This window comes from Anguilla anguilla, chromosome 3, assembly GCF_013347855.1.
Source record: "Anguilla anguilla isolate fAngAng1 chromosome 3, fAngAng1.pri, whole genome shotgun sequence".
NCBI lineage: Eukaryota > Metazoa > Chordata > Actinopteri > Anguilliformes > Anguillidae > Anguilla > Anguilla anguilla.
Window position 1 is genome coordinate 37,434,607 of NC_049203.1, and position 13,080 is coordinate 37,447,686.

At 41.7% G+C, this 13,080-nt stretch overlaps 1 protein-coding gene across 11 annotated transcripts in view; it reads right to left on the bottom strand.

The window, feature by feature from the left end:
- The window catches only part of baz2ba (bromodomain adjacent to zinc finger domain, 2Ba), a 103,017-nt gene that overhangs the window by 38,347 nt on the left and 51,590 nt on the right, over positions 1 to 13,080 (bottom strand). For all 11 annotated transcript variants that reach the window (XM_035408995.1, XM_035408996.1, XM_035408993.1 and 8 more), the window contains one exon: positions 5,691 to 5,846. In XM_035408995.1, the coding sequence (XP_035264886.1) occupies positions 5,691 to 5,844 (154 nt within the window). In that variant the 5' untranslated portion in view covers positions 5,845 to 5,846. The remainder of the gene's footprint in view (positions 1 to 5,690; positions 5,847 to 13,080) is intronic.

Genomic DNA, 13,080 nt, shown 5'->3' on the forward strand with positions numbered 1-13,080 from the left:
TTAAGGAGGTACAAACACAGTAGATACAGAATGGAAAACAGAAAATTTAACTTAACTTATTTCTCTCTGCATGGAAAAATAGCTCAATCTGAGTACAGTACTGTACATATGTGGTCACTGATCCTATCTACAGAATCTTGAAACCACTTTAAGGTATAACTGCCTGGAGCATTTTCCCAGTTGTTAACCAGAGGTCTCTAACTGTTTCAAATCCATCTCACTTTTTAACACAATAACCATAATAACTCATAGCAGATCTTTGCTGTGGTGTATAGCCTCACTGTACATTTAAAGTGTAACACGGTGTTACACTTAACCTCACCTTTTCTATGGCTCTTCTCGGGCTATCCAACCCTAACACAAAGTCCAGAATCCCTCACTCTCTGGCAAGTGTGCATCTGCCAGTCAGTGTTGTCCTTTTTGAACCCTTTTTCCATCCCATAAACGCACACATACAGATTATTTTACCCATAGCTACAGTATAAAAGCTGAAAATGTCATCTAGACTGCGTAAACTATGGTTGTGTGCTGCTTCGTGGGATAGGACATTGACATGGATTTCAGCAGTTCTCCAGGCTCGCATTGGAGTATTATACCTTTAGCCAAAATTTGAAAGAAAAAAATAATTTTACCAAAAATGGCCTCGTTGTTTCAGGATAGGCATGTGTGCAAGGGAAAATGAAGGCTGCAGGGAACTCATCTGACTCTTCACTGCCTTCCTATCATTTTCTGTCTTTTTAAGAGACATTTCTGTAAACCTTTTACTTTCAGCTAGTTGAAGCCAATTGGATTTTTCAATTATATATCATTTCATATTAATTACAGAAAGATAATTATTTCAAATGGGAAGTGACCTCAGTGGAATAGCAGATGAGGGATTCGGTCTGAATCCACAGGGATCGGGAGTGAGGAACCATCCTGTCTGTGCTCCATTTGCACTGGGACTATAATGAAAACTGCATTTAACAGAAATATGAGGTTTCTAACATCTTGCTGTCACATCTCTAATGAACTTACAAAGGAGAAGTAACAATAAGAAAGATACCAGTGATTCAAGAACAGTATTTTGGGGTATTTTGAAAAGTTAGAAAGTAAAATTTTTTAAATGTGATGCAAAAAACTGGAACGCCATCACAACATGGTACAAATAACAAAACAATGTGTTCCAGTTCTCAACTTCCTCTTTAAAACAGACAGAAATGAAATAAGGAAAATGTGAACGTACGCCAGCCGTTTTTTTAACCACAGCTAAGGATGTGCATGTGGAAAATTAACAATTTTGGGGGTACATTTTTTTTCCTCATGTTCTTATGAACTACGCCGCACACTATACAATTATACTTTATTGAGCAAATAAATTAGCAGCAAAAATCGACCTTCCACAGACAGCATAAGACAAAGAGTAACACTTTCAATGCTCTAAACTGTAGTCAGACTGCCAGACACAGGTCCTCTAAACTGTAATTAACCTGTGAGCGCATGAAACAATACAGGATCACTGAGTAACATTTTTTGTATTTTCAACCTTAAATATAACATAATTGAAAAGCCAACTAAACCCATTGATGCATGATTTCCGTTGTTACATTTCTCTAGAAAAACTAAAATAATCACATGACAGCCATGTTTAAATGTCTGATATCTGCAAAAAAAGTGAAGATGCCCAGGAATCATAGAATCCCCCCAATTGGCCAAAAACTCAACTGAAACAATTATGTAATTATTTGCTCCATTCTTTCATCAAGACGGCAACTTAAATCATAATCCTCCTTGAGACCATTAGAGCTTAATGAATTTAATGTATGCATCCAGACCACCTCCCGCTTCAAGAGCAAAGTTTGTCAGTCACCACCTCTTGCTGGGCTGTGAACTTTTTCAATAACCATAAATCTCAACATAGCAACAGTATGATTAGCTTGAAGAAAATGTTTGGCAACAGGTGATGCCGTATCTGCCCATCTTATAGCACTCTTATGTTTTGAGATTTGTATTTTAACTTGTCTAGTGGTTTCTCCAACATTAATTGAGCCACAATAAGTATGTACATCAGCATGAAGGGCAATTGGATTAAAATTAGATTTCGATTTGAGCAGGTTTCTCTTCGTTTCTGAACTAAATGAAGTCCCGCAGTATGCAGAAAACAATTTAATCTTTATCGTACTTATGAAGCTAAACAACTCTGTTTCCACAGTAAAGTCATCAGTATCATTTGATGGGTAAAAAATCACTTAATAAATAACTAATGATGAAATAAACAGTTAGAGGGATTCCTTATAAAGGACTTCTACTAAGCTCCTTTTGCTGTACAGTAGATGCAAGAAATGTGTTACTAAATCTGATGAATTAAGATCCAAAAACGAATCTTTCAAGAACAGAGAAGCTTAAAACTACAATCAACTCTGTTAAATGCCTTTTGGGCATCTAGTGATCTCATAATAGCTTCTTTTTTGGCTGTATATCAACAGTGTATTACACCGAAAAAATGATTACATTTTGATGCATATCTTCCCTTAATCTAAGCTGTCTAACGGCAGTTAATTACAAAAAACAAAACTAATTTCATTCTTTGAGCGAGAAGCTTTGCAATACTGCTTGACCACAAGTGTGCATAATCTGACATGCAGAACTACTAAAGATCCATGAAGCAAAAAGAAAGCAGTGTACCCTGGAGTCCCTTAGTGGCTCCAAATCAATACAAAATGTCTAAATTGTCTATTACTGTTAAGTCGTAACACAATCATATATTTCACTACAAATCTGCTCTTTTGACTCAAACTCACTTTTGCATCATTTTCAAGTTGGAACTACAATTTTTTCATCAATACAGGGGTCTAAGATATCGAGGGGTCCAAAAATCTATCCATAGCCCCTATAAAAATTAAGAAAATGCATCTTGTCCATTATAATGCATATACATTTGCCGCTTATGATGGTTTAAGATGAAACATTGATATCACATTGATAAATAATGCAAAAACATCTTCACAAAAGCTACAAGCTCAGAAATAATATGTGCTTAATATGAAATTAAAATCAACTTGTACTTACATGCAAATTAAAATCAAAATCAGGAACTGACGGAATCATGGGAACTGACAGGCGAATAAAACCCTGGTAGCTAATATTAACAAATTGGAAAAATGCTTTAAGAGGACACAAGCCCCAATCACTATGGAAACAGCGACAGTGTGTTTATGAATCACCCTAAAAGTCTCTTGGCTCCAGATCAGAATTGAAATTGGAACCTTTTGATAAATGCCTGAAGGACACCACCTCATCAGTCACAACTTAAAAACCATTTCTCATAGGCCTTGCCCAGAAATCTGATGTGCTTGAAATACAAGTGAAAACAGCAAAGCAGGGGACAGAGCAGATTCATCACACTCCTGTTCATGGAAATCACTTGGGATAAAGTCAAATATTGGAGGTTGCAAAAGTAATGGTCTGGTATTATGGTAATGAAACTATTATTCCATTTTTCAATGAGGACTGCGACTTTCCTGTGTTGTCATGTACTTAATGCGATGAAACTATTCCATGGTGGCCACTTGTTAAATATCAACAAAACAAAGTTTTCTTCAAAGAGAAGGCAACAATTAGAAGGTCAGGTAAGTCAATAAACAAAACTCCATAAATAAAACAGCACAAGAATAGTAGTCTTGTAGTCTTGTTTCTTGCCATATCTAAATGAGATATTTAATATCATACATAAAGCACAACAGTTTTTCCCTCAACAGAAACATTACAAACTAGTGTCATGTGAACTACCCTCCCATTAGATTACTAAAGGATAAACTAACGCCGATAAAATAGCAGGTCAACGACTTACAACCCAGTAATAATGAGAGAAAAACAGTCATGAAGGCTGATAGTGTTTTTCTAAAGACCTCTCAGGTTTCTGAACAATTAAATGGAGTTTGATAAGATTTTTGAGGCTAGAATTTGTGACTATTATCAATGTTAAACGTTTGTGACAATACCCTTGACTCTGCTGACTCTGCTAGTAAAGAATACAAACTCTACAGCCACCTTCAGCTACTCTAATTCAGTTTTATTCTCCGTTACTATATCAGTAGCATCATGCAGATTGACAGACATTGCTCATCATCTTGTACTTACGTTTTAAACCTTAATTATATAACTATGTTTTCAGATTTTACAATGTTTTTATGCTTGCCTAACACAGGTGCTTTCATTGTTTTTTGTTTAAAGTCTGTGTAACGCCTGAGATGCTAAGAAACGCATTTCATAAATAAAATCTATCATTATTACCATAGAAAAAACGACGATGATGTTTCATCTTAATATAGCCTGATAGACTTATGACAGAGTCAACTTCCCATGAAGTGAAAACCCTAGAGGATGGTCTGTGATTACATCTGGAAACAGCAGTACAAAAGTACAAAAACGCAAATAAAATACACTTTCGTAAAAGCTTAAACATTTATGAAAAATTAGAGATGTTTCCCCAAATGCATGTCACTTCAACTCATAAAAACTAAATGATTAACACCCCTGTGCTACACATGTCATCATGTGATCTGGAAAGTATTTAGAAGAAAAAAAAATTAATGAGGTAATAAGGCACAGTGGAGTATGCATGCAGGAATAAGGGGTGCTGTCTAACTCAATCCCAGATACGGGGGTAGAGATGGTGCCAGCACTGGAGGTGTAATGTCTTTACAGACCACAGGGGGATAGACATCTCATAAAAGAGCTCCATTTGCTTTGTACTCAACACAGTAATGTAACTTCAGCGTGCTCTTCCGTATTTAATTTAATATGTACAAAACTTTTTAACTGTTTTCTTGCTGAATTAATTAAGGCATGAGGAAAAGCGTTTAAAGGTTCTTTATCCTAGGAGGATGAAAAAATAATGAGTTACCTTTGCTTAATAAAAAAAGAGAAAAAAATCTCATAATTTTGAAACGTGTACTCTACAGTATATTCTGGAAAGCTTGATCCACACTGTCCCTGCATGGTGAATAATGGCTTTAAGCATGATCTGCAGTCACATAAACTTAGAAACATTAAATACTGCACGCTTTTTAATGTATCCTTCAGAAAGGTTCAATAACAAGGGCTATCTGGGAGAAGATGGTTGTAATAAGGCCACTGAGAGAAAGCACAGTTTCTTTGGCGCTTTTTTAATTGTTCAGTATTCACCATTTAAGCAGCTTTTCAATTTGCACCCAACCTGGCAGCAGGAAGTGTCAGATTGGCTGAGAGAGAGAGAGAGGGGTTCATCCTCAGGTTTTATCTTCTCTTTTCTAATGTGGTGGAGAAAAGGAAGTGTGATTCCCAGATAAAAATCTGCTGCGTGTGTGTTAATTTTTTACGAACATTTCTATATGTATGTGAGTATGTGTGTGTGCGTGCATGTGTGTCATAAACAGTCATTGCACATAGACAGTTTTTCAATGTTCAAACTTATCGTGTGGCATCTATTTGAGAAATATGTCAGATGGACAAGCAGGACCCCGTGCATGATAACAGATGGTCATCTGTGTGTTTATGGGTAATAGAGACCAAAATAAAATAAAATTAAATCAGTGTGTCTTTAGTAGTATATTGTAACCTGAAATGTGTGTGTGTGTGTGTGTGTGTGTGTGTGTGCGCGTACATTAGTGCTGGCCTGTGCCAATGCGCACGCGCGAGCACCGGTTGGTATGAAACAAGCCTGGCCTTACCGCAGGTGGAGAGGGTGGATCCCAGGGTGGTTTGGCTGGGCACCAGGGGGCTCTTGGCGGACGGGGCGGACGAGCGTGCGGCGGGAGAGAAGGCGGCCGCGTGCGCGGAGGACGAGGCTGACGGCGAGGCGGACAGCTGCTCTCCGGACTCCATATCTGTCAAACACAATCCCAGCGGTGAGCTCGCGGTGGAGGCGGAAAGGGGAAAGAAAGGAGGCTCGGAAAAGTCAACAGGCCCCGCCGAAACGCCTCCTTTCACATCCGAGCGCCCCTGAAGAGCAGCTTCCGCTCCCTGCTGTCCGCTGCCCGCGTTTCTATGAAAGCATGTGAACCAAGATGCTCTATTTTTAGGGTTTTCTCCCCACTGGGAGTTTCTTTTTTTTACCTTATGTACCTGCTATTTGGGGGTTCAGGCCTGGTGTTTGTTCTGTTTGCTCTGTCTTGCTACCCTGTAATGTGTCTTTCTGACACATTAAAAAAAACGCTATAGAAATAAAATTGAATTGAATTGAATTCAGTTCTCCCTCAGAGAAATCTGGAGGATTGTCACTTCTTGGTGGTGTTTCAGTAAAATCTGTAACCATCACCGATTTAACAGGCATACATTACTGAACACGAAACAGTAGAGTTTTGCTAACAGAGGGTGAAGGCTGTACCTTGATTCATTCGGTCTAATTAGCGCCCAAACATACAGGGAGCAGGCTTAAACCTGCAGGCTATTCACACCCTTTAAGAGAGGTGAAAAACAGGCCCAGAAAGAAAGCTGGGCGTAACAGGCAAATTATGGCTCTTAAATTGAGTTTCCATCCTTCACGCTTTTACGCTAAACGCTAACAGCAGTTGGGATTCTTCTTAAAACCATTGTAAAAAATCTCCTCCAAGGCTTCAGCACGCTCTAGTAAGCAGCTGTGCAGTAGGCCATCAGAAACACTCGTCTCGCTAATGTTAGAACACACCGCAGGAGGACAGCCCTTCAACCAAACTAAGACCGCAAGACAGTGGTGGGCCACATTTCCAGGCCACATTCTCCTCAATGGGACGTGAAGCGCTGCGTGCACACGCTCATATGTGGGCCATTAAAAATGAGCTGATTCAACAAAAAAAATGATTCATGATGACAAAAAAAATCCTATTCAAGTATTCAAGTACACTTTACCCCAATGAAAGTTTCAGTTATTGCAAAATTCCAAGTTTATAATATGTAGACTACATTTTCCTATCTGTTGTATCATTTTACATGATTTATTACCCGCTGGCCACAGGTTACCCACCATGGATGAAAAAAGGTTCCGTGGAAAATAAATCCTGTACATTTATCATGTCTACTTCACTTTCAGTTTAGGTCTTTTCTTCACAGAGAACTGTCTGAGAACCAGTTCCGTTTCGGACTCAGCTCCAGGGTCCGCCGCCGTCACCGCGTCTTCACAAACGCGCTTCCCAAACCCCTGGCCTGACCCTCCCGCGCCGCGGGAGCAGAGCCGGTGATTAAATCTCGGGAAAACAAAGCTGTCCGCTCGGTATCCAGTAACGGCCCTCGACAGGAGCGACGGCGACGAGCCGCGAATGACACCGGGGCCCCGCGCGGAGGCGGCGCTGGAAAGGTCACCGCTTCCCGCCGCAGCGGCCGCGCTTCCCCCATGCGTCACCAACCCCCCCCCCCCCCCCCATCCCCATCCCCCCTCACCCCCCCTCCATAACACACACCTCCACGCTGCTCTCATAAATCCCATACTTATTTTACACGCAAGTTGCAGGGTGATTTGAATAATACCCTACGAAAGCACGAGCCCACCGGAAGCAAACAGGACGCAGGACGCAGGCCGCACGCCGGGTAAGAACGAGGAATCTCGCTCAAAAACGCGAGACTGTATTTGATCTAGGCGGAAACCAGACGTTTTCACGCGCGAGGATCCTGTGCGCGCACGGTGCGCCCTTTGAAGTCACGCGAAACCTTTGAACACACCGCACATTCGTTAGATGGTTAGATGAAGGGAAGAAAATAACACGGGGCCAAGTTGCATGAAAGAATGCAGGAAGCGCGAGGCGGGAAACAGTGAGGCGGTGTTCTTTGGAGCGCGGCTCGCTCCGTTAGCGGGAGGCACGAGGCCCAAACTGTCGGCCGCAGCGCGACTTCATTTTGATGTCAGTAATTCTACTGGCAGAGCCATTTTTTACTGACAGACGTAAAGAAGTGCTTTGTGCGAGCAGTGTCCCGTTTGATAGCCGAGCGTACCCTTTCTGCTTTTTCGCTGCTTCCTGTATCGCGATCCGCTTCGGCTGACATTTCAGATATCAAAACGTATTTGTGCACCTTCTGTAGCTCCGGAAACATCACTAGTTGTTTAACAGGGTGTAGCCAGTTAAACAACCGCCAGTATTATTCATACAGGCCTAAAACTACTGTGATGATGAAACAGTACATTATGTGTGCAATTTCAGGTAAAGCATATCAAATGGTGTCTACATATTCATCTTTCCCGATATGGCTAGCAAGCCACGCGACTCATTCAAATGAATTGCTTATTTCTCAGCTCTAGACTTGATAGCAAATTTCTGCTGGTTGTCATAATGGACAGTTTCAAAATCTGGCCTATGCTTGCCTTTTAAAATATTGTGCCAGATCATATGTCTCAGGTAGTTATAGTTATAACACCTACCAACCTTGGCAAACGGTATGTGCAAAATTCCAAGCTTCTAAAGGATATAATTAATAAAACAATGCAAGGAATCTAAATATAAATGTGGAAGCAGTATGTGATCTGATGTTTCTTACTACATTCAAATTTGAAGGTAAAATTAGAAACATCAGGAGAAAGAGCTGTATACCCCATTAAAATATAGTCAGCATACAGAGTACTGCCCCCAAGCCATATGGCCCAATTATTCAATAACTATGCACACTATGGTTGTCACGTCATTTTAAGCAGATATAAACACATGGGCTATTCAGAACAATACCAAGCCAAGCTTTACAAAAAGCCTTCAGCCCTGTAAAGAAAATCATATCTCTTTTTTCCAATTATATTTCAAGAGGACATCACCAAGAAAAATGACAAAATGAGACATTGACTCAAGCCCACGTATAAAACATATTCAGTCCTTTTGTTTTTAGGTCTTCAGTATGCGCAGTATGTGGGCTTGAGCATGTTGGTAATTTTTTACACACTGCTGTCAAGGGCTTATATGCAAAAACGATTTCCTCCCCAGTGATTCACCTTTGCCTAATTTAAAATGCAGGTTCATTCCCTTTATTTCCTATTAAGGATTCTCCACATAGATGCGAGGCAAGGCATAAATAAACATGGAACAGGTGTTTTCCAGGAAACTGATTAAGTTCTGTGAATACAGTTTATAACAAAAAATAATAAATGGGCTTGAAAATAATAAGCAACTTCAACTGCGGTGATCTGAGTAACTACTGAATTCCAGCATTCGAGGAACCAATAACATCGGAAATTAAAACCTGTTTCGCATCGGAATTAATTTAATTGCAGAGGTAACCCACAGAAGTGCTACACAGCACGGTTCATAATCTCTTAAAGTGGCTATATTAATTTGCCTTGGATGAGCAACCAGTTCTTTGCTTCTGACTGCAACACGACGACGCCGTTCCCAACAGCAGCGGGCTGCAGATTTCCCTGAAAGAAATCTATGCTAATGGACTCGGAATGATTTATTACGCACATTACTCACTCAGAATCAAAGTCACGTCCGCAAACATTAATCCCGCCACGACGTGGCCGACGCACCGCGAGCCAGTGTTTCAGATCCTGCGGCCCAAACGCGCGCTATATCACGCCATGTGGAAAACTAGTGATTACATATGTTTATCTATACAAAAATGGAATGTAGCACTTTTCTTTTTAGTGATAGTCACATTGCTATACGTACAAAAATGCAATGCAGCGCTTTCATTTTTAGCAACACAGACACATCTCTATACATACAAAAATGGAATGTTGTGCTTCTGTTTTTAGCAATAAAAATTCACATTTCTATACATGCAAAAATGGAATGTTGTGCTTTCATTTTTAGTGATACACAGGCACATCTCTATACATGCAAAAACGGAATGTTGTGCTTTCATTTTTAGTGATACACAGGCACATCTCGACACATGCAAAAATGGAATGTTGCGCTTTCATTTTTAGTTGCTAACGTGCTTGGGCTTGCAGTGCTGCAGCATCAACAAATTTAGCAGCTCACAATCAATTTTATTGATTTTGACAAACTGTAAACTTATAAAATTAATTATTTAGTGTTCATCACCAGAATGTAGGACATTCTACATGAGTATCAACAGTAGTTTCAGTCCAGTTTCTTGTGTCCTGTTCGTTGAGTTTTTGTCCGTTGTGGTGGGAACCAAGCTTGGAAGGGCAAGCGTGGGGAAAATATTAGTAACCCCCTATTTAATAAATACCGCTGCTCACCTCTCAGTGCGTGAGTATAAAATTATATAATTTAAATGTCAGTGGTCAGATATTTAAGAAAGCCATACAATACTATTCAACCCCCCATTTAATAAATACATGCGTGCACCTGCGTGTGTGTGTGCACGTGTATGCCTGCATGTTATAAAAAAAAAAAAAATGTCAGTGGTCAGTGATGAAAATTGAGACTGTTATACAATAATATTACTGATTCCTCATCTCTAGCCATTACTCTGGGAAAAGATTTGAGACGGCTTGGGAACAACTGCCGCGAAAGGTAAACTTGCCGGCCTTTTTAAAGGCCCTAACTTTAAGAGAAAACGTATTCAAGAAAACGTAGCGGTCGCAGTCCTTCAAACGCCACCGACTACTCCGATGCAGAGGGACCGTTCCATTGCGGCTCGCTTGCTGCCGGGGGGGGGGGGGGGGCAGCCTCGCGTGCGTCACCCCCGCGCCGCGCCCAGGTGTGGAGGAGGCCGTTTCCGCGCGGCCGGCCGGGCGTCGCCAGTCTTTGCTCTGCTCCTTATTATCCGCCGCGGTAACAGATGGCCGATGCTAACAGCGATAATCCAGCAACAGAGTCATCAGCATGGATCAGCAGTAATCGGAGAGCGGACACAATGTCTTTTCAGCTAATGGAAGGAGCGGGCGAGAGGAAGCGTATTATACAGAATGCCTTGACCCCGTTCAAAGTCAGTTCGGGGGGAAAAAAAAGCTGCCTCCCCAAGCACTCTCGCCGACGTCGCGGCCGCTGCCAGATCAACCTTCTGATCAAAGCGTTGACCTTAGCATTTTCTGCCGTCAAATGAATAAATAAAACAAATAAACAAAGGGCAAGCGACATAAATAATGCGGAAGGCGCGATCATATTTGTTGTCTCCAACCCTAATGGCCCATTGATTAGCTCCAGCCCGAGCTCCCCCGCCCCCCCCCAGCGAATATTCGCCCGGGCCGTTTCCTCGCGCTGTTGCCCGGTGACATGGGTCGCTTCCGTTTAACTACCTTCACAAATCACGCCGGCGTCCCTGATCCCTCTAAACACAATTAGAGAGCCTTCCGCTGCGGAGGACGAATAGCGGCGGCGCTGCGTTAAGTGAGAGTTATTTCCCGCGCGGGGTGGGGGGGAAGGCCACGCGGCGGCGGCGGAAACGCTAAACCCGCCGACGGTCTAATCCACGGCTCCGACTTCGTGGGCGCGTTCCTGGCCAAAGCGCGACTTCCACGGCGTGGGAAACGAGACGTTCTTATGCGCTCGCTCTCTTCCGCGAGGAACCTCCCAGAGACGGCGACGACGCCGACGCCGACGAGGCGGGCGAGAGAGGAGAAATCGAGCGTCGGAGGACGGCGTCGGAGTTGAGCCGGCGTGGCGGCGCTTCGGCGAAAATGCCAGGGCCCCTCGAATATCAAACGGCGCGACGGACCTCCGCTCCCCTTGCGTCTCTCAGACCGCCACCGGAGTGCCGTCGAAAAATGACAAGGGGTGTCATCTCCCTGCCCCCAATCCCCGGAGAATGATTAACAGAGCTACCAGCCCCCCTGGCCTGCTTTTTCAAAGGGAGGAAAGTTAAGATCTAACAAGGCCCGAACAATGCATTACACCGCTACGCGAGGCCGTGAACGGAATGAGGTGGCACGTCCCTTTATACCCCTCACACTTCACAACATCACCATCTTTGCACCTCCCTTTCCTGGACTGTCACAACAGCAAATTAATTCCACATAGGCTAGTGTGTATGACCACGTAAGGTCATACATGTGTTCAATGTAATTTTTTCCTACATGCCGTATTGTTATTTACAAACCAGGAACAGGTTTTGTGTTTTGTTTTTGGTTACATGACTTAAATTCATCAATCAAAATAGTCAGAATCAATCAGGCCTCCTTATATCCTCATTAAGTCTCATTTCACCTTATTTTCAGGTTAGCTATGTCAGAGGTTATCCGGAGGTATTTCTACAGTCATGTGACCTGGGACAGGCTGGGTGAGATACAAGGTCCATCCTGACCGGAGAAGAAGGAACCACGTCTATACACTACAAAACACCACAGCTTTAAGTGTGCTTACTCTCAGACACATAGTGAAGTCTTGTTTACATATTAGTAGTAAACTAGTTCAAGCCAGAACATATATTTATCACTTGTGCTTCTGTGTATACTTAATTTGCATATAATCACCACCTTTTGGCTGTACCTTTTTGTAGTGGTCTCTCTAAGCCCGAAAAAAATTAAAAATGAATGAAAAATAACACATTTATTGAGGGGGTGGAAACAATCAAATGTTTATAACTCTCCAAAGTAAACATGCTGCACATGGTCCAAAACAAAGCTATCGTACGAATGCCCTCTAAAAGGGTTTGTTTACACTGTAAAATGGCCAAGTGACCAATAAATACATGCGCTCCAGGCAAAACTGGCAAAACGTGAAGAGACATCAAACATCATCTTATTTAGGCTACCAGATAAGCTTTTCCATGTCGCAGAAATGTACAACCTGAGGTTGGTGCTGTTGTCTAAACAAATTACCCTCGGTAGTGAACCAGACAATACTTATTTTAACCACTTTTAATTTTAAAAAATTGTACATTTTCAGGAATAAGTATTCAAGTTTAAGTAGGCTATTTAAAAATAGCATCATTGGAAAGTCCACATTAATGTTTCACACAAGACAGATGCACATATATACAGACCCTTTGGAAAGTATTAAGACCCTGTTTTTTATTTTGAATAAATTAGCAAGTTTTTCTAAAAACCTGTTTTCGCTTTGTCATCATGGGGTATTGTGTGTAGATTGATGAGAATAAAAATGAATTTAATCCATTTTATAATAAGGCTGTAACCTAACAAAATGTGTAAAAAGTGAAGGGGTCTGAATACTTTCAGAAGGCACTGTATATAAAGCATGCCCAACCAAAGGCTCCCTGTAACTAGGCTATATTGCACTTTTAGAACAGCCAGAGGTG